Source organism: Hoplias malabaricus, chromosome 8 (assembly GCF_029633855.1).
Source record: "Hoplias malabaricus isolate fHopMal1 chromosome 8, fHopMal1.hap1, whole genome shotgun sequence".
Classification (NCBI taxonomy): domain Eukaryota; kingdom Metazoa; phylum Chordata; class Actinopteri; order Characiformes; family Erythrinidae; genus Hoplias; species Hoplias malabaricus.
Genome location: NC_089807.1, coordinates 15,095,026 through 15,118,189, shown reverse-complemented (window position 1 = coordinate 15,118,189; position 23,164 = coordinate 15,095,026). Strand labels below are relative to the sequence as shown.

At 38.0% G+C, this 23,164-nt stretch overlaps 3 protein-coding genes across 5 annotated transcripts; 1 reads left to right on the top strand and 2 right to left on the bottom strand.

The window, feature by feature from the left end:
* Positions 1-425: 425 nt before the first annotated feature.
* On the bottom strand, positions 426-10,044 carry ankrd2 (ankyrin repeat domain 2 (stretch responsive muscle)). Of its 2 annotated transcripts, none has more exons than XR_010804022.1 (11): positions 9,771-10,044; positions 7,479-7,775; positions 4,780-4,873; positions 4,025-4,132; positions 3,142-3,288; positions 2,184-2,288; positions 1,955-2,053; positions 1,752-1,850; positions 1,361-1,476; positions 1,161-1,259; positions 426-1,057 (listed from the first exon to the last, which is right to left on the bottom strand). XR_010804022.1 is itself a non-coding variant. In XM_066678461.1 (11 exons), exons 3-11 carry the CDS (start codon positions 4,846-4,848, stop codon positions 959-961), a joined length of 924 nt encoding a protein of 307 aa, XP_066534558.1. In that variant the 5' UTR covers positions 4,849-4,873; positions 7,479-7,775; positions 9,771-10,044; the 3' UTR covers positions 426-958. The 2 variants fall into 2 exon arrangements, 1 of the variants encoding a protein (XP_066534558.1); XM_066678461.1 differs by having other exon boundaries at positions 1,378-1,476.
* On the top strand, positions 5,842-12,039 carry LOC136705166 (lactosylceramide alpha-2,3-sialyltransferase-like). Its single transcript, XM_066678460.1, has 7 exons — positions 5,842-6,816; positions 6,989-7,170; positions 7,260-7,380; positions 9,787-10,118; positions 10,305-10,491; positions 10,634-10,774; positions 11,305-12,039. Exons 2-7 carry the CDS (start codon positions 7,037-7,039, stop codon positions 11,542-11,544), a joined length of 1,155 nt encoding a protein of 384 aa, XP_066534557.1. The 5' UTR covers positions 5,842-6,816; positions 6,989-7,036; the 3' UTR covers positions 11,545-12,039.
* Positions 12,040-13,254: 1,215 nt separating this feature from the next.
* Positions 13,255-22,816, bottom strand: LOC136705165 (BLOC-3 complex member HPS1-like). Of its 2 annotated transcripts, XM_066678458.1 has the most exons (19): positions 22,787-22,816; positions 22,529-22,624; positions 21,283-21,399; positions 20,824-20,958; positions 20,149-20,291; positions 19,562-19,670; positions 18,849-19,009; positions 18,329-18,431; positions 18,168-18,237; positions 17,986-18,041; positions 17,666-17,833; positions 16,811-16,990; positions 16,365-16,441; positions 16,024-16,155; positions 15,871-15,935; positions 15,505-15,650; positions 14,672-14,785; positions 14,442-14,524; positions 13,255-13,695 (listed from the first exon to the last, which is right to left on the bottom strand). In XM_066678458.1, the coding sequence occupies exons 3-19, from the start codon at positions 21,397-21,399 to the stop codon at positions 13,533-13,535; spliced, it is 2,022 nt and encodes a 673-aa protein (XP_066534555.1). In that variant the 5' UTR covers positions 22,529-22,624; positions 22,787-22,816; the 3' UTR covers positions 13,255-13,532. The 2 variants fall into 2 exon arrangements, with proteins under 2 accessions (XP_066534555.1, XP_066534556.1); XM_066678459.1 differs by lacking the exon at positions 22,787-22,816 and having other exon boundaries at positions 22,529-22,732.
* Between the last annotated feature and the right edge of the window lie 348 nt (positions 22,817-23,164).

Genomic DNA, 23,164 nt, shown 5'->3' with positions numbered 1-23,164 from the left:
CTTTTCCTTGTTTGTAAAATGGTGCCCTGTGATAGTATCAGGAAACTATGCACAGAGGCCTCTTCACTAAATCCTCTGGTAAGTCAGGGACAAAGCAGAAATCCCAACCATGTTCCCTCTGTGTTCTGGCAGCAATGTCTTGGTTCACAAAACAAAGCCTCTGACAATCCAATATTAATGCACTACAGTACAGGCCAATTTTTAACATATAAAACATTTTAATTCACAATTTAAAAGTCTGACCAGCATTATCAGTTAAATATTCAGTGATCCTCATTGCCATTTTCTGTTAACTGAGCAAATTCTGAAAAACAGACAGATGTCTGTTGAATATTTAGCATACTGTATTTGGATTTTTAATGCTATAGATATCATGTGTAAAGCAGGAATTCCTGAGGAAGCGCATTCAGAAAGTGATGCTGTAATGGAAGTATTCAATATTCTGCAGGAATCTGTGATGTTATCAGTTATTAATTGTACTTGCTTAGGCTTTTGGTAACGCAAATTCAAACAAAACAAACATTTTTAATAGATGTACAGTTAAACACATTACAAACTATTCTGTCAGATGTAGTGTAAACAAAAGACTACATTTTTTTTAGATTTCCATATAGGTCCATGCAAAATGTAAAGCTAATTATTTACATCTATAAAGAAATCAATGAGATAACTTCTGAAATTATTTATGTAATAAAAAAAACCCCAGATCATTTCAACAAATAAATCAAGCTATAAAATAATTTAAGAGCTGTAGCTTAAACACAAGGCACAGCTTTCTATATTGCCTCATGCATAATTAGCAGCAGTCATTTATAATGGTTGCTTAAACATAATTAAGCTAGCAAAGACCAAAACTCCATCAGCAACAGTGATCCAGCATTACACCTCCAATGTATGGACACCAGTATCCTCAGCTGTAGTGTCCTCAGGCCCACTCAGAGCTAACGAAGCGTGTTATTCAGGCCAGTCCCACTTCCTTCATCTGCTCCAGCTTCTCCAGTGTCTCCTTAGTGTCAAACTGCCACATCTTCACCTGCTCTGTGGCTGTAGTTCCTCCCTGAAATGGAAATCGGAATTGTACGCATAAAAAGAAGACTCTAATCTGGGACGAAGCCAGTCTGGAAAAATAAATGCCACGTTTGTTCACTATTAACACTTACAGTATTCTTGATATTCATGTCTGCTCCAGCCAATATGAGCAGCTTGACAATTTTGTATCTGTTGAGTCTCACAGCATCATGCAAAGCAGTATCCCCCTCCTTATGAACAATCAGAATGGGTTATGCTTTCTGATTGTGATTTAAACTGAACATATGTCACAATGATGACAACTGCAAAAAGATCTCAGGACCAAACTGACATCTCCATAGTTCCTACCCTATCCTGGGCATTAATTCTGATGCCACTGGCCAAAAGATGCTCCACAACATCCCAGTGACCAGTCCTGGTAGCCACATGTAAGGGTGTGCTCATGAGCTGTAGGAATAAAGAACATCACTGTTTAACAAAACCTCATATCTCAAAATGTTAGCTTTTACAAGAAAACACTTCGAGAGGAACTGAATGGACATGATGTATTTCACGTAATTGTGGAGCATTTGTATTATTTCACTTAGCACAAAATGTTGACATAATTGTAAACTGGGGTTATAAATTATGTAAAAAAAAGAGAGCAACAACAATTAGACACCACACCACTGTAAAATAATGTAATACATACTTGGAAAATGATTCAGGTCTAAATTCATTACCTTGTCTCTGATGTTTAAGTTAGCTCCCCTGCGCTGAAGGACTTTGAGGGCACCAAGACGCCCACCCCTACAAGCCCAGTGCACGGCTGTGCAGTCCAGCTGATAACAACAGTAAACGTAACTCTTCAAAACAGCAGAAGTAACAAAAGCTTAGTTGAAATCTGCATAAACTGGGATTTACAAAGATCTCCTAATGTTCTTACACGGTCTTTAAAGTTGATGTCTGCTCCTTTATCCAGTAGCTTCTCCACAACCAGAACATGACCCTCGAAGGCAGCTCTGTGTAGGGCTGATTTTCTGAACTGCAGGAAAAATGAACGACCAAACGAACGCATGAATGAACAAACAAACGAATGAATGAATAAACGACCAATCTATCATTTTATCTGGAATGATATATAAGCATAAAGTAAGCTTACTGTACATAAATACCTCATCACATGTGTTTGGATCACCTCCACATTCTAAAAACATATCTATAACATTGAGCTTCCCATTTGCAGCTGCATTTAAGAAGTCTTCATGAGCCACAGGTCCCTAAAAGATTCACAGTGTATGAATTAGTAGATAGCTGGTGACAGTAGAAAGGATATAATCCTATGGCTAGCCTCAAGGACACAATTTTGGGGTGAATACTAAAGAAATTGTTCTGAATCTTCTTTCAAGGTTTTATGGCATTTTTCTTTTCATTTTAGTTTGTTTTATTACGTTTTGTATTATCTAAAAAATAACTAAAAGATGTGTAATTATGGGTAATCCCCTCTCCTCTCATCACCCCTAAATCATATTGCCAAAATTACAATTCAACAGTTAAAATGAATAAAGGTATGTACAGTGTCATTAATGTAGATCACTCTCAGCACTAACAATGCCCCCTTGTGGAGAATCTTCACTTTGCTGAACAAGGGTGAGTAAGTGAGTAAGAAACAAATTAGGGCCAAGATGTCCTAGCCACGTTGGAAGGTCTTGATACTATTAAATATAATGCACACCAGTCAGTCATAACATTAAAATCATATGACTAACTGGATAAGCGGTTATATATAATGAATGAATGAATGAATGAATGAAATATATTGTATAGGTTCCCCCTAGTTCACCAGTTGTCCATCTGTCATTTTGGTGGGTACTGACTACTGTATTATCAGGAACACCCCACAAGACCTGTGGTTTTGGAGACACTGTGACAATGTTGTCTAACAACATAATCTGGCTCTGGTCAACGTCACTCTCAGATCTTCACTCTTGCCCATTTTTCCTGTTTAAAGGCTGCTTAACATATCACATCCATTAACAGGTGCCATTCTAATGAGAGAATCAAATTATCCACTTGACAGGTAAGTAGTTTTAATGTTGTGGCTGATTGGTGGATGTGCTTGAGGTTCCTCACCACGGGAACATCAGCGAGGCCATTGGTGTTAACTGCCTTGTTCTTGAGCTTTTTCTTCAAACGAAGCTCAGCAATGTTGTCTGCTCCTCCTAGATTCACAATCTCACTCCTGAGTTCAGATGAAATCTTTCTCCTCTGCTCTTCAGCCTGGCAGTGTAACAAGAATACTGATAATACAGAGGTATCTTTTGAAGGTATCAGTCATGTGTTTGTGTAGTTTAAAGTAAAGTGAAAAACACTCTTGTTGTTTCCAGCCGAGGCCATTCAGCTATTTACTGGATAGTAAAAGCAGCATGTCTCCTCTTTACAGACAGAGTTTCAGTTCTGGCAGAGAAACTTGTTCTGCATTTTGCATTCTGATCATTAATGTAGCTGGCGACCCACATCGACACCTCTGGGCTTGTAAACCACTGGATGCCAGGGTGCTGAGTTTGGACGATAGCAGGCGTTACGCAGAGTAACACTCAATAAACCAAAGATGTTTTGAGAATTCTCTAGGCACATCACAGTGTGGGAACTCTGCAACAAGCCAGAGATGGTGAGAAGAAACCATAAAAATAGTTAATAGATGGTGAAATATTTTTATTTATTTTTATGGCCACAATATGATTTTATGGAATTTGGCTCATATCCAGATTATGATACAAATCGCAGCTGTCCAACAAAAAACATGTATATACATTTTTTGCCAATTTAAATGGTTTTTCTATGTTTACTTTGAATAAAACCTTTTTACATAGACTTCCATTGTAAATTAAGAATGTAAAGTTATTGGAGATACATGTTTTGCTTTGGACAGCGATGAAATATATATATGTGTATATAAATATTTTAATATATTCTCCTCTCATATATGTGCATTAAAGCTCTGTCATACTCTTACCTGAATATTTGAAATACTCTGATTGAGTAATTCGCTGCTTCTCTCTGTGCTGTCTCCAGGGCTGTCCACTATTAAAATTCCCAGTTTCCGTGCACGAGCTCGACGTCTCTGAAACAGCACAGCGGCCAGAAAGGTGGAAAATAAAACTTACTTCATGCTCACAATAACATCATATTACATCAGCACTACTTCAGCAAAAAATATGCAATAAACAATAATAAATACATCTGAGATAAAGGTCAACATAAATCATAAAATGTCCTTCTGGTTCATGACACACTGTAGCTGAGTATTTTTGATCAGTAATGAAGTAGGCCAGGGGAGCCATGATTTTTTCTTTTAAAACATGTATGACATGATTAATTATACTTAATAAGGACACAAATGTGCTTGGCATCATTAGGTGGCCATTTTATTTCCCCAGGACCAGCAGGATCATCCACGGCTGAAGTGTCCTTGAGCAAGGCACCTAACCCCAAAATACTTCCCGGGTGCAGAGGATGGCTGCCCGCTGCTCTGTGTGTGTGTGTTCAATGCCGTGGTTGGGTTAAATGCAGAGGACACATTTACTAATCATTATATATTTTATAACATTGAAATATATTGACGATTACCTCAGTATCTAAATATTATAGGCCATTGCTTTTTAATTTATAATGCCTCCAAATTGTGAGCACAATGTGTTCTATTCTTTATGCATTTTTACTACCAGCTGTTAAATCAGCATGATTTGAAAATATGCAAATATGCCATACCTGCTCGCACTTGTCCAGCTCAGCTCGGCACTTCACTACAGTAGTGGCCCACAGAATATCCTCGTCCATATTGTGGAAGAAAAATAATCACAATCTGAGGGCAGAACAATTCAACAATGAGCAACTGTAAACTACAAGCTTTGTTGAAGCAAATGGGTCTATTTTGACAACGTTAGGCTTCTAACAGTACAATACAGCATAAACAGTAACCTCTAAATAAGCAGTTCTGAGAGGGACAGCACTATAAAGAATGAGACATGATGAGGGTACTCTTATACCACCCAGCAGGAATGTAAAGCCCACAGTAAGCATTGTGTAACAGGTGTGGTCAGGAGCTGAATGGCATTGCCACATTTGACCCACTCCTGTCCATTGAACCTACACTCGGGGCCAGGGACACCTACTTATACTGACCTGTCCAGTGCCAGGTCGTGGAGCCCCAGGTTTACACAGGCCTCAGCCTAATAAACACACTCCTTTTGGGGATTATGTTATTTATATCTCTTTCATTAGCCTCAAGTGATACTTTGTAAATACCTGCTACTGTCAATATTGCCCAATCATCACAGAGAACGCAGGACCATCCTTCCATTCTATTATTAAATTAATATTTACAGCCATGTTTTTAACAAATTTTCTTCCTAATCATTAATCAATACAAATTCAACACTAATATATATGCCTCCCCAATCACACACTGCCATCAACCTGGGAGTGTGAAGGTGAGTATCTGCTTCCTCAGAGAGATATGTGAGGCAAGTCAGTACTTCTTATTCAAACTTCTAATAATGTAACACCACTGGAAAGTTAAACAACTGTTCAGATCTGTCACATCGGCTGACAGATGCATGCACTGGTTCACACTGTGCATACTCAAGCTTGAACTGCAGAAGCATCATCAAGGATCGAGCTGATCTTCAGATGATTTGGCCAAAGCTTAGACTGCTGCGCCTCTCAGGAGCCCTTTACTGAAATTCTGATACTAAGTAAAAGTTGAATGATAAATATTACAGGTCTGTTCATTTATTATTACAAGTTTAATGCAGCAAAGTAACTTACTGTAAAGTAAAAGTTTTTAATCAAACATTTCAGTGGAGAGTTAAAGGAACTAGAGATCAGTAGAGTTTTACTGGCTCTAAATTCTCCTCACAGAATGATCTAGTAAAATATCTTGAACTCAGTGACATTGTTTGATAAGTTTTGAACACATTTCCTGAAACACTTTTCAACCTGTTCATTGTGGAGTGATACACACAGGGTGTTGTTAGGCAAAGTAGTACCCAAAGAAAGACTGACCTCTTTTTTACATTTATCAGCATTACAAGTACAAACTCACAGAGTGCATATATTCACTTGTCATTCTGATATTAAACTAAATTGCAATATTAGAACTCTAATTTCTCTGTGCTAGCACCATCAGTGTAAATACATTAGTGCAACAATATAATTCTCTAGATCCTCTTGAATGAACCATTTTGCACAAAAGCTCTCTGAAAGACTATTGAAATATTCAAATTGTTATAAATGGGTGGAATATTAATTTAAAGGCCTCAGACGTCTGATTCCTTACATGTGAATCATTCTGTCTCTGTAAGTTTCTCATACAAATGTTTACTTCAAACCAATTCACTACACTTTGAATTTTAATGTACACATTAAAAATGTAATTAAACAGAACATTTGAAAAATCCCCTTTAAAAAGGGGCAAACTCATACACACACTCTTTGAAAAACCAAAAATGTAGTTCTTCTGTTTAAACTTTAACACACTATGAATATCGACATCCTTCCTTTGAAAAAAAAGCGACCAAATTCCAAATTTTATAAGATACCTACATGTGAATGGTCAGTGTTGTATATGAGGTCCCTGACAGACATGTTAATCATTAACCCTGACTCTCAAGTATCAGTCAGAGACAAACAACACTCTCATATAACTGCAGAGCAGAGTCATTGAGTTAAACGCCACCGATGCGCTGTACACGACACAACCATGACTTCAGGGTTTAGGCCAAGAGGTAACATCTGAAAAAAGAGGTAGGTGAACATCTGTCAATGTTTATACAATCTTCTCCTCTATATATTTCCCACATGACAAGAATGTGGCGGTCCTCCTTAAGGAATGGGTTGCTGAAATTACATTGGCATGTCCCTAGTCTCGCTGTTTTTTTTTTGTTTGTTTGTTTTTGTTTTTGAATGCTGACTCCAGGAGGAATGCTCAGGCTCCGTTTGCAGAAGAATCTAACCCTGTGGCTAGATGGTCACTCTAGAGCACCTGAGTGTAAAGGACCGTGACAAGGGACGTGCTCTGGACGTTGCAGAAACAGGAGGTTTCAAGACCGCTGGGACCACTCACAGGAGGGCAGAGTCCAGAGAGTTCTTCCTCAACCAGTGAGTTAACGTGTGACACATCACGAATGTCACATTTCAGTCATTGCCACATTACAGACGTGAAGGTGCACTAATCTCCATCTCCTCAGACAGAAAAACTTTGCTCTGAGCCTTGTCCTACTCCTGGGATGTTACTCAGCACTACTTGTTCCTGCTTATCTGCCAACTCAGCAGCCCATCTGGAGTGAGAGGTCAACTGAAGACACAGGGGTACAGTATATCCTTGAATTAACATATTATACTGATGTAGACCATTGTCAAAACAGTAATGTATCATTTGTAGCAACCATTTGCCCTGTAAGACTTACTCTCATTTAAAACAGTAGTGGGCGGCACGGTGGTGCAGCAGGTAGTGTTGCAGTCACACAGCTCCAGGGACCTGGAGGTTGTGGTTCAAGTCCCACTCTGGGACTGTCTGTGAGGAGTTTGGTGTGTTCTCCTGGTGTCTGCGTGGGTTTCCTCCGGGTGCTCCAGTTTTCTTCCACAGTCCGAAAACACATGTTGGTAGGTGGATTGGCGACTCGAAAGTGTCCGTAGGTCTGTGGTGTGTTCCTGCCTTGTGCCCAATGGTTCCGGGTAAGCTCAGGACCCAACACGACCCTGAACTGGATAAGATAGTTACAGACAATGAATGAATGAAACATTAGTGTATAATTTAAGACATAAAAACAATGTATTATTCATTTAAAGGTGACTTTGTATATCATACCCTTAAGATAAATCATATATCGACTCTTAAATTAATGTTTTAACCAAATAAACAATTGCGGGACTATCAGGGCATGCTGTGAGCCAATGTGCATTCTTGGCAGTGTGGCAATATGGTAAAAGCCACAATATATTTATTTTTCAAAATGAAAATGTCCGTATTAAACATATATTGTTCACCTTTTTCTTTATAACAATGCTTGTTTCTGAAAAAAAATTGACAGAGACATATTTGTACAGCTCTAAAATTCAAGATAAGAAGCTGCATTTTCTGCTTCTCAAGTGATCCACGTAATTCCACACACCTTCAGTGATGCTGAGGTTTTGGTTCTGATGCAAGTCCATTGTTCATTATTTTGTAATCATCATCAACATCATAATTTTCTTCTTCTTCTTATCTGCTTATACATTTTTGCCGTTATTGTGGCAACCGAGCAAGTAGAGAAACCCAGGTAACTGTCTTTGGAACATCCTCCCCCTAGGGTTCACCAGGCGTTCCCAGACCTGCTGGAAGATATTAACCCTCCAGAAAGCCCTAGTTGGCCTTGTCTCGTATACCTCCAGCAGGTGGCACCCAGAGCCAACTCAGCTGTCTTCTCTGAAGTTTGAAGGAGCAGAGACTCCACTCTAAGCTCCTCAAAGATTGCAAAGCCCCTCAGTTGATCACAGAACGTAAACCCAGGCAACCTGACTGAGAACGCTAATTTTATCTGTTGGCATCCAGTCTTATTCTGTTAGAAGTTATTAAACACTAATGGCCATGGGTGAATGTGGGGTTGTAGGTGAATTTAGTGTTTGGCTTTTTATGACTCAGATCCCTCTTGACCACTGCTGTCCAGTTCAGGAACTGCATCACTGCAGCCGCTGCATCTGCAGTGACCTGTGATCAAGCTCAGATTCACTCTTCTCATCATTTGTGTACAAGAAAGTGAGATACTCCTTCAATTATGAGAGGTTCTTGCCCCCTGTCTGGAGCATATATATATTGCTTTTTTATGCTTTTTTTGTTTGTTTGTTTGTTTTGTTTTTCCCATATCTGAAACGAATATGTGGCTTATTTTTCTTCCATTCCTCAAAGAGGAAATCTTTAGGTACATTATATCTGATGGTGGTAATTTTGATGAACTATAATGCTCTTATATTTAAATCATTTAGTGAAATCTAACCATTTTTCCTTGGTTGTTCTCTTCATTATGAAAGAATATTATCTAATATCTTTTCATAAATATCTAATGAAAATTGTATTAACAGTCTCATGAAGGTCATTTAGGGAGTTATTTTAATGTGTAGAAGCAGTAATATTAGCATGTTGCTTATTTAGATGCTGTCAATTCAGATGTAAAGGTTATATCTGTAACACAGTATTTTAAAGAAAAGTATTTTTAAAGGATACTGTTTTTAAAACTAAAATTAATTCCTCATAAATTTGAACAGAAAATCTATCCAAAGTGAAAACTGTTGCTTTGAAAGACTCAAGACATGAACAATTACCTTATTATTTCTGATTTCTGATTTACCCGAATTTCTATTTTATCTGACACAGAGGCTAATAATGGTTACATTTTTAAGTCTTATTTAGAAACCAAAAAGTATAATTATTATAATAAAAAAGAATTATAACGTATTAAGTATACTATTAAAATACACATTTCTTTCATACACGGCAATTTATTAGTTATTAATGTATATAAAGCTATATTAGGAAATTAGTTCCCATTCTACATATTGTTTTAACTTTTTAAAAATTAATTACACTTTTTTTACGTCAGCACAGTGGTCCGTTAGAAACCAGAATTAAAACATTTAAAACTAAATAATTACTAAAAACAACCAATGGAGCTACAGGGACTAATCAGACGGAAGGTAATAAATGTGGTATTGGTGAAACCCACCCTTGTCCATGTGTAGGTTCTGCTGAATGTGTCCGCGGCTCTGCTGTCTCGGTCGTGCCGCCCTAGCAGGAGTTCTGAGCGGCTAAAGGCGGTTCCTCAGCTCCAGGGGCTGCTGGACTCTGTCCCCGTGTTTGTGTTGAACAGCTCGGCCCGCTGGGAGCTGCCGCCACCGCTAGGTTTCCAAGGAAGTGACGACGCTTTGAACCAGGCCCTCAGGGCTCTGCCCCACACCTCCTTGCCTCCCGCCCCTGCCACTCGCTGCAGCAGGTGTGTGGTGGTCGGCAGCAGCGGGGTCTTACAGGGAAAGCAGCTCGGTGACCACATCGACCGGTATGACGTCATCATCAGGTAAGTGTACCCACACAACGCCTTAAAAATCTGAGCTTTTTAAAACTGAACACCTCCCTTCATACTCAGGACTTAAATTACACATTCATTATCTTATTCACTCAGACTTAAAAGGTAATTTAATTTCTTGACACTGAGTTAATAATCCATATGAGGTGTTTTTTTTTTCTACTGAATCCCATTTAGGATGAACAATGCACCCGTTTTTGGATTTGAGAAAGATACTGGCTCAAGAACCACAATTCGCCTGCTGTATCCTGAAGGAGCTCCATTTGTAAAACAGGAATACCAGAGGACTGATATTATTGCTCTAGTCGTGTTCAAGAGACTGGACCTCGAGTGGCTCACATCTGTTGTGACAAAGAAGACTTTGGTGAGTGAATCTCTGCTGTACTTAAATGCCTTAATGTACACCACATTTTGTATATTATTATGTATATTATTTTGTATTTTATAAAAAAAATAATGATAAATACAAAAATTTAAATGTACCCCCCCCCTCCCTCTCTCTTTAGGGCTGGTGGTCTAAACTGTGGTTTTGGAGGGATGTGGTAACTGAGATTCCACTTGAGCCCAAAAACTTTCGCATCCTGAACCCTGAAATACTCAAGAGGACATGGCATGTGCTGCTATCTTACACAAAGCAAGAAAAAAAGGTAAAGTAAATTACATGTACACTTTTAAAAACGTGTTCCTAAATAATTATTGCTTCTAAAAATCTTACAAGAAAATCTGGTATTTTCTTAACATGATGTTTGGTGTATTTACATTTGTCTTGCAACATATCAATATATATCTTTACATTGTGGTTTATAGTTTATCTAAATAATTTATAAAGCCCAAATATCTCACACACGCTGTGTGTTCAAAATGGTGGTAAGAACATTTTTATTTTTATGCCCTACAAGTACTTCTCACTTTCACTGATTTAACAAAACCAAACCAAACCAAACCAAACCAAAAACACTATTAGGACAGAAAAAAAAACAGCCAAATTGTGGAGAAAAAGTGGTTGAAACATTTTTTATATTTATATTTTTTCTGCAATTAATTATGTACATATATTTATAAAAATGTGGACATTCCATTTAAGACTCACAGCGGAACAGTTTTTTATTTGTAGCATATACTTGTATTCACAGGAGTGAAAATTTAACCCTAAAGCATGCTCTATAATGTGTTATAGACTGTTCCTACTCTGGGGATTAGTGCAGTGGTGCTGGCGTTGCAGCTGTGCGATGAAGTGAGCCTGGCAGGGTTTGGTTATGATCTGCAGCAGCCTGGAGCCCTGCTGCACTACTATGAGACCCTGCGCATGGATGCCATGACGACACAAATAATACATGACATCAGCACAGAGAGACGTTTACTGCACGAGTTGGTTGCAGCTGGAGTGGTGCATGACCTCACAGGTGCGCTACGGTGAACTCACCCTGTCTTAGCCGGTCCCCTCTGTAGATTAAACTATTATTTCAAATCTAGAGAACAAGTGAATACTGTTTCAGTGAAAAAAATTACAACAACAACAACAATACAGGGATAAAAACGTATCGACAGTTAACTGCAGACACCACACTGTGTATTTATTTAAATAAGTACTGACTCTTAAACTAATACAAAAACTGCTGTATTTTGAAGAGCATTTTGTTGTTGTTAAAATTTCATAAGCATCAAAATTAGAACCTCGTCTGTTACAAGAGATGTACACATTTTTGTGACATGATCAGATTCAGAAGTTACAACAGTTTCCTGATTCTTCTTTGAGCAGAAGGAGAAAAGCAGCTGAGACCGCATAATGAAGGGATTTTGTGGGTTTAATTCCAGTCTGAATATGAGGTCAAAAGTAAAAATGTGTACCTAGTTACACTACAGTAACAATGCTGTAACGTTAGAGATGAGACTATTATTTATAGGTGTATTCAGTGAGATTTATAAAATGTTCTTATGAGTGTGTTTTTAATAAAACACTGAGGAACAACACAGTAACATGGTGAGACTTTCTTTAAATATACAGCTATTTCTGTTCAGTAACAGAGTAAAGGCGGCTTCAGTGTATTCCGAAAGATTACTGACATGGGAGGTGGGACCTTTGAGTCCCTTGTATTACCTCTGGCAAAAACAATGGAGTAGCTGCATGTAGATCCAGTTTTTTTACTGGACAACACAAAATGGGGCAAAAGTTTGGATTAATAGCTGAACATTCTTCCCTCATGAAACAGACCTTAAACAAGTTGTAAATGGCACATTGTTCTCCAGATTTAGAAGAGGAAGAATTACGAAATCGCCTTGTAATTTGCTTTTAGAAAATGATATCAAACTACAGTTGTAACAAAAATTGACAATTGTTGCACTTGGTTAATTCAAGGAAACCATGGCCCCATTAAGAGAGGACATCATTTTTAAAGTCATTCAAGAAATTTAGTGCAAGTGTAAACAAAATGGGAGGATTATAAAAGGATCGCCTATAGGTAGAAAAAGGAAGACCACAAAGTCTCAGTAAAAAACAAAAATTTAAAGCAAAAAAGGTAACAGTCAATTTTTCAATCAAGAGTCAATAGTTGTGAAAGTTGTAAGAAATCATCCAAATGAAACAGGATTTACAGGTAGACAAGTCAAACAAACACTAGCAGTAACACAACCAGAAGAAAACAAGGTTACTGTGCAATGATAATAACTGAGAGGCGATGATTGGATGAAAGTGATATTCAGTGATGAATCCTGAATCTTGTTTCTCAGCATGATGTCCTGGAACAGGGCAAAAAGAATTGAAATTGTTCTTTAGGAAAATCATATCAGTAAGTTGATATGTTCAATGGGTCTAATTTAAATTTAGGTTGGAAATTGGTACAAGAAAAGGCTTCATATTGAGAAGTCAAATGCTATTTGAGAAAGTTGGAGCTGGTTTGATGTAGGATATAGCTGTAATATGAAACTTGCCTCAAAGAACACAAGCCTGAAGAGAAGCAACAAAATACTTAGTGTTTTTGTTTTCTTTTGGGTCTCTCTTTTTTTTGAGCATCTCCAACTTTTTTTCCTCGACCTAAATTGGAAAAAACAGGCCATTATTTCAAACAGTGTGATTCAATCATTTGAGAATGCTATATTTGCTAGGAGGTAGAAAAATGCTCAGTATTAATTCTTTGAGAGTGGCGATTCCATCATTTTTGCCAGGGGTTATAATTTGCCTTTTGTGTCAGTGTAAAACTAAAGGCCATCATTTGATAAATGTATGCCCTACTCAGCACAGGTGAGATAACAGTTAGGAATGACTCAGGAGAGTGCTAAGAGTCTTTCAGTGCATAGCTTTCCAGCAGCTGTGGTGTAAAGATGGCCTCAACATGCTCCCAGTGCTGATGAGGGAAGCTGCTAAGGGGAAGGCACAGGGTCTGGTGCAGAGGAAGCACACAAAGGGGCTCATAAGAGCGGAATGCGGGATGGCTCCCACAGCTTCCGGGCCAGCTGGCTGCAGTGTTGCAGGATGTACTCGGTGGGGATCACTCCCAGGTGCACGGTCAGTAGTTCATAGCACTTCACCACCTCATTCTGATGATTCTTACTGTAGAAGCGTAGCAACTTCCTATGGGACAAAAGAGAATAGATGCTAGGCTTCGATTAAACTTGATGGGAGGGCCGGTCCAGTTAAATAAGCAGAAAAATCTCAGCTCTCCAAACAAAATCATAATCTGCGTAAATTATAACAGCTTTAAAACTCCATCACCTCTAAAAAAGCAACAAGCATGTGACGGTGACAGAAACAGCTCCCAACTCCCTCATTAGCATTATGCTATAGAGTGAGATGTTATTTAGTTCACTAGAAACACAAGTGACCTTAGACACTTCCACTCTACACTGCTTACTAACAAAGAAGCTCAAAATGCATCCTGGTTTACATTCAGTTGATGTAGGGAACTACGATGTTGACTATAAATTATGAGTGCATTGTGAGAGAGCGCAGTGCCCCCAAATTTACACTAGATTTTGATTTTAGGATTTGGACACAGAAAAATGGCAACACATTAAATAGGTGCCCTAAAACATATATAGGGAGCCATTTCAGACACCCACGGTGTACCCTGAGTTAAAAAAAGGTGAATGAAATGTGAATAAATCAAATCATTTTTAAAAACTAGTTATGGCACTTTTCATATTATACATTTTGTTTTCTGCCAATATTATACACCACGTTATTAAAGAAATTGTACAGTTCAAACTGCTGACAAAATGTATGTTCCCGTTAGAGAAGGCGCTAAATTACAATAATAGAAAATGAAACATATTTAAGAAAACATAATTAGGTCTACATTCTTTCATATAACCAGCTACCTGTAATAATCCCAAGAGAGCATTCCTAGAGGACCCAAGTCATCAGGAAGGCATGGTATATCAACCACTTCCAGCTTGTAACCCTGCCAAAGTAAAGAAGACATTGCATACATCTGCACTGTGGGATGATGAATGGTAGTAATCAGTAGAGAAATATTCACATGCTTCTGGAAATTATGGTTGCGCTGCAGCCCCTGAAACATGATGAATATGATGAAGACCACACATACCGTCTCATTCTCAAACCACAGAAAGTAGCAGAAATAGTAGTCTCCATCTCGAAGAGTCACAGTGGTGTAACCTTTCTGCAAGTACCGTCTTGTTGTTGCAACAAAACTCCATACCTGTTAGAACAAAAACTCTGTTGATAACGGTTCATCGTTAGGACTAAAAGCAATAGATAAAGAGAGAATTACACTACACTTATAAAGGTTAATGAATGGCTTTCACTCTGTTTGTTAATGGTTATTCAATAGGTTGTAAACACACTGAAAATCATGAATAATCACAAAACTCAGATATAAAGGTTAACAGTAGCATGTTTTCGCCAAAAATTAACCCACATCCATCTGGACATAAGTCAACATTAAGGCTGTCAGCTTAATCAAATGTCTGTTAATAAGATTAACCATTTAAACACCAAGTTGAATGAATTACTACTGATAGAATGTCTTTTTAGACATTGATGATAATGTGGTGTACCTTAACATATGAAATGACTAGCTTAGCGAATTGGTTATCTTAACATTTTCAGTAAGATATGACACTTTCAGTTTCAGACAAAAAAAAAAAACTGTTGTCTCTTTTCTCTCTGTGTCACAAATGAATATTAATGAGGTTTAAGGTGTTTACAACCTAATTAATAATCATGAAATAAACCAATTTTAAACAATTTATAAACATTTACATGTGTAGTGTTATTTTAAAGTGGAACCTTGTAGGATATACATCACAGAGAGTGTTAAGCAAAAAGTGTCTATGAGCAGATGTGTCCAAATTTATGGCTGTTACTACATAGACATATATGACGTGTGTATATTTTATGGGACATTTCAAGACAAACCTTGTTTTTAATGAAGTGTGGTAGAGGGCCTTTGCCAAGTTCAGAAGCAGTGCGGTCAGTCACATTCAGAGATGGGGCAATCATTTGTCCTGACGTACGGTCCACATAAAGAAAATGCACAAGACCAGGGAACTCCTCCAGGTAAGTGAGGGCATGGTTAAAGTATAACCCAGTAAAACCAATTTAAATGAAATGAATGAAATGAACTATAATCTATAGTTTAAAAACTGAAACACAGTGAGAAGTCAGGTAAAGAGAAACTAGTAAAGACAGAGATGACATGGAAGAATGTAATGAAAAAGAGAAGTTTTGAAAATATTTAAACAATTTTAACAGACAAAAAAGAAAGCTGGAATCAGGGATATGACACCATGGTGATGTTTCTCTTGCTCTTCACCAACAAAAAGTCCTTCCAGTCCATCAGCTTTTCTCTAGAAGAGAAGGAAATGCACAAGATGAGTTCTATCTCTATTTATCTATTTTATTTTATTTTTTATAAATAAATAAACCCTGACTTACTGGACCATGCTCAGCGCTCGTTCTTGAACAGTAGGGGCTAGTCGCTGGTTAATGCCCATACACTCTGCTGCAAAACACTGCCGGTACACAGCACACAACTGAGTTCTCATGCTTCGACATAAGGGCACCAACCTGCAACAAAAGCCACAAAGCATGCTGAGAGCTTGCTTTAGTGATCACACACAAAGTTCATGTTTTACTACAGTTATATTCTCTTCCATAAGGAGCAAAGTGTCAGGGATGTCAGGGTGTTGAAATCCAGTAATAAGCAGAGATCTTCTGATTTATTTTTCTTCAAATCTCCCTGCAGCATTTAGATCGCCATAACAAAAAGCACTCACGCTCTAGTGATTCCAGGTCCTGATCTTGTAAACGCCTTGTTCTTGAACTCTGACCAGACATTGTGAATATGAGAGGCCTGAAGATGAGAATAATGAACCCATTAGAGTAGAACATAACATTATGAACAAAGTACTATCATTTTTCACTTACCGTGAGCCTACCCAAGACATTTTAGAAGTGCACTATGTAGGTCTAAAAAACCTAACGTCTCTCTAAATGCTCAAGATTAAACATAAAAATAGAATGTAATTCAGAAGTCTGAGGCCACTTGTGAATTTTTTATTGTTTTTTTTTTGCAGAATGTTGCTTTCCAATTAAAAACATGTAAAACAAAGATAAGTTAAAATACACTAGTTACTTGCAATTAAAATAAACACATAACTAAATAAAAACATAAAGACAGACTCTTGGAACCAACTGGAAGACGATCACGTTTCATCCTGACCTGAATGTCCATGCTGGGCAGCATTCTAATGAACTTGTCCAGTTTGTTCCTGAGGTCCTGGATTTGCAGTTGGCCCCTGGAGGCTGCTGTTCCTTCCAAACCTTCACTCAGCCTTTTTTCCAGTTTAGTAAAGTTCTCCAGAAACGCATACACAGACATGGCCACATTGCTGTGAGGGATCTGAAGAGACAAATAATAAACACTGTGCTGCATGTGACCAAATCTTCAAAAATTAAACGCTGAAAACAAACCCAACATGTAAACCAACAAAACCTGACTGCTGACAGATATCAAACACATCCATAAATCCTTTACAAAATGTTTTCAATTGCAAAATGAAATGCAATTGTTAAATTGGAATCACATTTTATAATGTATACAGCTGTCATGCGATACTTTAGACAAGACCAGAATATAAATAACATTAGTGTAAATGTAAAAATAACATGTCTGTAAAGTGGTGCCATCTTGTGGCCCAACGTTTTATTTAAACTTCCACCAGCCATTGATCCAAACCAAAACAATTCACAGAAATAAACGTTTCCCTTATATCAACAATTGCAGCAAGCTTTGAAAACTACATAGCTTCTACACATTTAATTTAAACACATAAATAAATACATCCAACAGAATAATGCTTCACATTCACCGCACTATGGAAATGATTATGACGTATATAAAAAAATTTTTAATAAAAAAATAAATAAGTACAGAAACTGTAAATACAACTAAACATCAGACCTAAATAATGAGCCTGCCTCATTGTCTTGAAAGCATGCCCATGCTTTGATAAGCAAACGAGCTGAAAAAGCAGTGACTGTTCTCTGAAGTCTGGATGTAGGTAGGACATATTACCTTGGTCAGCAGCACCAGAGTAATACTAGGCCACAGAGGTAAACAGTACATGGAATGAGGCATCATGGGATAAAACCCCTCCTTAAGTGTGGCTTCCAGGAATACTCTGGATGGGGTTAGAGGGTCAGGGGCAGGCATTTCAAGGGTCTGCAGACTGTCCTCTGCCATCTAAAATAAACCAAGGATAAGATCTTTGAACGATGAGAATCATGTTCATTATTCATGTAAATAGTTGACTACTGTCCAAACAGTTACCTAAATAGCTTATTAAGCCAGTAGAAATAATACTGTTCAAGGATATGAGTGAAGAGCTGCCTCACCTGAATGTCGGGATCCACAAACTGGAAAACTGGAGGACTGTCGTTGCTAAGGCGCCCTGGGAGCACAGACATTTTATGAACTTTCTATAATTTATTTATTTATTTATTTAAATTCAGCACATATACTTCCAGACTACATTTAAAAACACAAAAAGTAAAAAATGTTGCATTTTGTGACTTACCTGAATCTTGGTCACTAGGTGAGTGCTCAGGAGTGTAAAAAATATCAGGAGCTGAAGTATTTTCCAACTCCTAAATGCACCAACGCACACAAACACAGATTAGGAGGTTGGATTTTGACACAAAATCTGAACAAGGCTGGATATGAATGGCAGATACCCACCTCAGGGGTAGTATCATCAAGGTCGAAGCTGCTGGGATAGAGGTCCTGCACCAAGATAATCAGGGCCAGCAGGTCAGATGAGGTCAAAGTGCTGGCATTACGGCTGCAAAGGACCAGTGCACCACAAAAAATAAACTCAACACTCATTGATGCTCATGTGTTCAAAAGACAGGCCTTCTTTAATGTAGTGTCTCGATCAAAAATAACTGATAGTGCTTTTCTCACTACGGCATATTTAGTCAATAATGGCTATTAAGGTTTGCAGTGGGCCCATGACTTTTTAAAAATGGAAGCTCAAAGGATTGTCAGCACTGATTTCCAGTTTCCATGGTTGCCTCAAACCATGCCGACCAGTTATCATTTAATAGATTTGTTTTCCATCACTGTCAAATAAATAAATTAATAAAAACATTTAAAATATACAGTATAATAATAGTAATAATAATAAACCCAATAACAGCAACAAAAATCCCTACAACTGACATACCGATTGACCAACAGAGCAAAGCCCATTCAGTACCTGGAGTAGAAGGCCAGTAATTTGGTGTGGACAAGTATAAAGGCATGCAGCACCTCCTCCCCTGCTCTCTCCACGCTGCTGTTGATCTGCTGCACCAGCTTCCGCTCCAGAAACTCTATACACTGCTCACACAGAGTGGGGTGAATCAGCCTCTCCACCGCCTAATGAAACACAAACACACTGCAGAGTTACAATCAAAAGTGCCACTGTACTTTTTTTATCGAAACTAAATGTTATTACATGTCTGCAATTGGTAAACACAAACATTAAAAACACCCTCCTACACAAAATGTGAAAAGGCAATATTTTGAACAGAACATTGCAGAAAGACTTGCTGCATACAACTGAAAAGTGTTTTTAAAGACGACATTGTTTTTCAACAAGACAATCCTCAGTTTGCAAATCTACTAAGTGGCTTGATAGTAAAGCCAAGTCTTCATGTTTTGTCTTGATATGAGTCCAGATTAACAACAACAACAACACCTGGCCTTTGATTAAATATAACAGGCAAATAAAAAAAATCAATGGCAAATTTTTTATAGAAATTAATGCTGTGTGGATCATTACTGCCTTAAAAAATAAAAAAAATCTCGTAATGATTATTTTATCTATTTGCTTAATTATTGTTATTTGTTTACTAATTAAATGCTAAATGTTTTAAGCTTTGAATTTTTTTTTTTTTTTTGCATACGAGTGTCCACCTCATAGTCTACCTCCACTAGAAAACTTTGGTCCTGTTCTTGTAAACGACTGTATGTTTCAAGGAGCCGCTGTAGTTTCTTCCAGACCCGGTTCCTCTGCTCTGTGTCTTGAGGGCGCAATCTGGTAAACAGAAAAATGTGAAAAAAAAAAAAGAAAAATTGTAAACTGAATTTGATAATTACTTTCCATGTACTAGGGAAGTCTATCACATAAACCATCACATAAATCTATCACATAAACCATCTTTTTATCAAAGGAAAGTTTCACCAAATGTTCACATGTAGTCCATGTGTGTTTCATCTGAATGAAAAAACTTAAATGTCAACAGCTACAATATGTGGAAAACATCAAATATTCATAGTGAGACGGTATATAACTGGAATCTCTCACTGTACAATTACAGGTGTTTTTGAGTGGCATATAGGGCCCCCTAACTGTGTTTTAAAGCACATTGTGTAAGATAATATTATGCATATCCAATTTGAAAATAAGCATGTAGCACTACACAGACTAAAACAACTGGACTTGAAAATAATTTCCATATGGTTATAACATTATAACATTGGTAAAAAATTGCAATCCAAGGTGTACTGCTTACTCTTTCCTTAAGAGGGAGCTGCTTAGAGTCACCATCCCAAAGAGAATCTCTGTAAGTTTCTTCATCACGTAGATCTTCCTCTTAAGATCCTCCTCACTCTCATCTCCATCTCCGTTCACAGCAATGTACAGACACTCCTCAAACTGCGGCACACAGATAACATGTTTCATGTTCATCACTTTACTAAATCCCCTTTAAACTGCATTCATTTATATCTATGGTCTGTACAATGTGTTTATATATATACTAGTGGCCCAACCAGGGTGCGTTCCCACCTTGCACCCAGTGATTCCAGGTATGCTCTGGACCCACTGCAACCCTGACCTGGGGTTACAGTATGCGGCTACAGTCAGTGAATGAATGAATGAAATTAATTATCTGTACTCATAGTTAAGTTTGCACTGTATATATCTCTATCCCATTCATTTTGTAAAAACAGAATCATATTGTACCCATTCTGGCACTGATTGGGTGCAAAGGTCACACAACTTGGCTGACACACATTTGGGTTCAGACGCCCAGACGCTTCTCCTCAGAACCTTATTTCCCTGATCTGAATAAATGCTAAACTATTTGCTCCAGTGCCAAAATAACAATGGAATTCAGGTAATTATTCATGTCATGGTCAAATGACTGTATTCAGGAGTAGATTACTGCAGGACAAGGCTGACCTACCTGCTGGAGCACATAGGTGTGATTGTTCTCTGTGCTGAAAGAGGTGTAGCTGTCCCCAAGTCTGTCCACCATGGTGCTACAGGAGATGATGATTGGTGCAAACAGTGTATTAATGCTGTCTTCGAATGCTGGCAGCTGAAAAAAAATTAAATCCATCATAAAACTCCTGCCCTAAAATCTGTAACTACAGAAACAACATGGAACTCCAAAATGTTAATTTTACAAAAGAAGACAAAAACAAAAAAGACTTTAATTGCAAGTTAATGTAAAGAAACTTCCTTCATTTTGGAGCATTTCTATTGGTCCATCTATACTGAGATTCTGAGAAATCAAACAGAATGTGCTCAAAGGGGGGAGGACGAAAATTAAAATACATGGTTTTGTAAAGACAGTGACAACATTCCTCTTTCATAAATGTTAAGTATGTATTTTTTACAAATTAAAATTGAAGACACTCACCCTTCCACTATCCTCTTGAGATGCTCCATACTGCTCTTGAACATTGTGCTCAAATTCAGGGTCAGTCCAGTAGAAAAGGACCTCAGCACTTTCTGTGGCCACCAGAAGACACTTCATCTGAAAACAACAATTTATTAAACACAGAACAGCAAAATAGCTTGAAAAGCTTGTTCTCACTCTGTCATTAGGAAAGCCCTCATCACTCCTGCTTAAGATGTACTTAGTCAGCTCAAAGTAACAGCACTTTAGAGTTCAAGGTAAAGGCTGCTGACTGGTTACAGAATGAATGAATAAATGCATGTGATAGAAGCTACAGTGACTGTCTCACAGAAAATAACTTATAACCCCCACAGAAAGCCCTATATACAGCCCTGGGGCACTGTCCTGGTCACATGTACAGACTGCAGGTCAGATCCTTGTCTTCTGGTTGCCTTTTGGCAACTTTGGTTTGTCGACCATTAAGAAACTGACAAGGGCTTCCAGGAATCCCATGTCACCATGTTCAGTGCCAACTGTCAACTAGAGGGGTAATGTCTAATGAAGTACCATCCACTGATTATTCAACATCACTACCTGATCTTACTAATGTGTCTAGAGGCTGAGCGCATTAAATCCTCACAGCAATGTTCCAATGTCAAGTTCAGTGATTCCCAAAGTGTCATGGCACGAAATACATAAGGAATGGTGCTTGTAGTAATTCCACTGTAAAGTAAGAAGTTGCTAAATTATATTATTACAAAGTTTAAAAGAAATTCCAGTAGAGTCTGGAAGCGAAAGACATGAACATGTGTGTCAGAGTTTGGGGTATGCTCATCTACATAAGGGGGTCAGTGCAAACAAACAAACAAATAAATAAAAGGGGAACCACTGGTCTAGTGTAAAGCTTTCATAGAAGAGTACATGCTACTACTGCAGCAAAATGAGAGGCTCACTCTCTTTGTACAGTTCGTTTCGCAATAAAGTGTCGACACACTTCTCTACAGTGTTGTAGTGTTACCGTCTTAGTGACCGGTCAGAAACGCGGGTGATGTTTTCTGCAGCCGTTCCCGCCTGAGATGGAGTCTACGGAAACGTTGCTCAGAATGGCAACAGCGAACACTCGTAAAAATGAGGACATGAAGGGAGTAAGATATAATGTAGAATTGTTTTAATGTTTTCACAAAGAGGTAAACGAGAGCCCGCGGGAAGCTAGCTTTACCTCAGTGACAATAAAAACAAAAACACAACAACAAACACAATTACTTACGCCTACTGCTGTCTCCCGTCGAGCTTCATAGCAATTTAAAACACTTCGCCGAGAGCTAAACTCTCTCTCTCTCTCTCTAACTCTCTCTCTCTCTCTCTCTCTCTCACACACATACACATACACATACATTCACACACACAAACTCTTGAACGTTCACTCACACTTCCGTAATGTACGGCGGTGAAATCACGTGTGCGTGTTACTGTGGGTGTGTGTGTGTGTGTGTGAGAGAGAGAGAGAGAGAGAGACCTTCTTCACCTCGGTCTCACGGACTGAGTCATGGGCGGAATGTAAGTCAGGAGAGAAAATCATGCGCCACAGATCAGGAGCGCATGACACGAATCCACAACTCTACACTGACCTGATAACACACACACACACACACACACACATTTATTATATACTGTACAAACCATAATACATTGTCTGAATTCATTGTTTCATTGATTAAATCAAGAAGCACGCAGATAAATCACAGACATAACAGTTAATTGTAGTATGTATTCATTCATTTGTTTTATGTTGTAGTTTAACCGGATGAACTGTTCGGATATAGTGTTATTATAGAGTGAAGGTATTAAAATGAATAAATAATAACTTATAAACGACCAACAAACAAAAAAAGCCAAACAAACC

Bases quoted from the DNA above. Each gene is read 5' to 3' on its own strand.
- LOC136705166 (XM_066678460.1), top strand. From the start codon at position 7,037: ATGGTCACTCTAGAGCACCTGAGTGTAAAGGACCGTGACAAGGGACGT. The intron at 10,119-10,304 runs GTAAGTGTACCC...AATCCCATTTAG, and splicing joins CGGTATGACGTCATCATCAG to GATGAACAATGCACCCGTTT. The intron at 10,492-10,633 runs GTGAGTGAATCT...CTCTCTCTTTAG, and splicing joins TTGTGACAAAGAAGACTTTG to GGCTGGTGGTCTAAACTGTG.
- ankrd2 (XM_066678461.1), bottom strand. From the start codon at position 4,848: ATGGACGAGGATATTCTGTGGGCCACTACTGTAGTGAAGTGCCGAGCT. The intron at 1,851-1,954 runs GTAAGAACATTA...TGTTGTTATCAG, and splicing joins ACATCAACTTTAAAGACCGT to CTGGACTGCACAGCCGTGCA. The intron at 1,058-1,160 runs GTAAGTGTTAAT...TTTCCATTTCAG, and splicing joins ACATGAATATCAAGAATACT to GGAGGAACTACAGCCACAGA.
- LOC136705165 (XM_066678459.1), bottom strand. From the start codon at position 22,657: ATGTATGTGTATGTGTATGTGTGTGAGAGAGAGAGAGAGAGAGAGAGA. The intron at 21,400-22,528 runs GTAAGTAATTGT...TGTTGTTTTCAG, and splicing joins GACGGGAGACAGCAGTAGGC to ATGAAGTGTCTTCTGGTGGC. The intron at 13,696-14,441 runs GTAGCTGGTTAT...TTTGTCCCATAG, and splicing joins CTCTCTTGGGATTATTACAG to GAAGTTGCTACGCTTCTACA.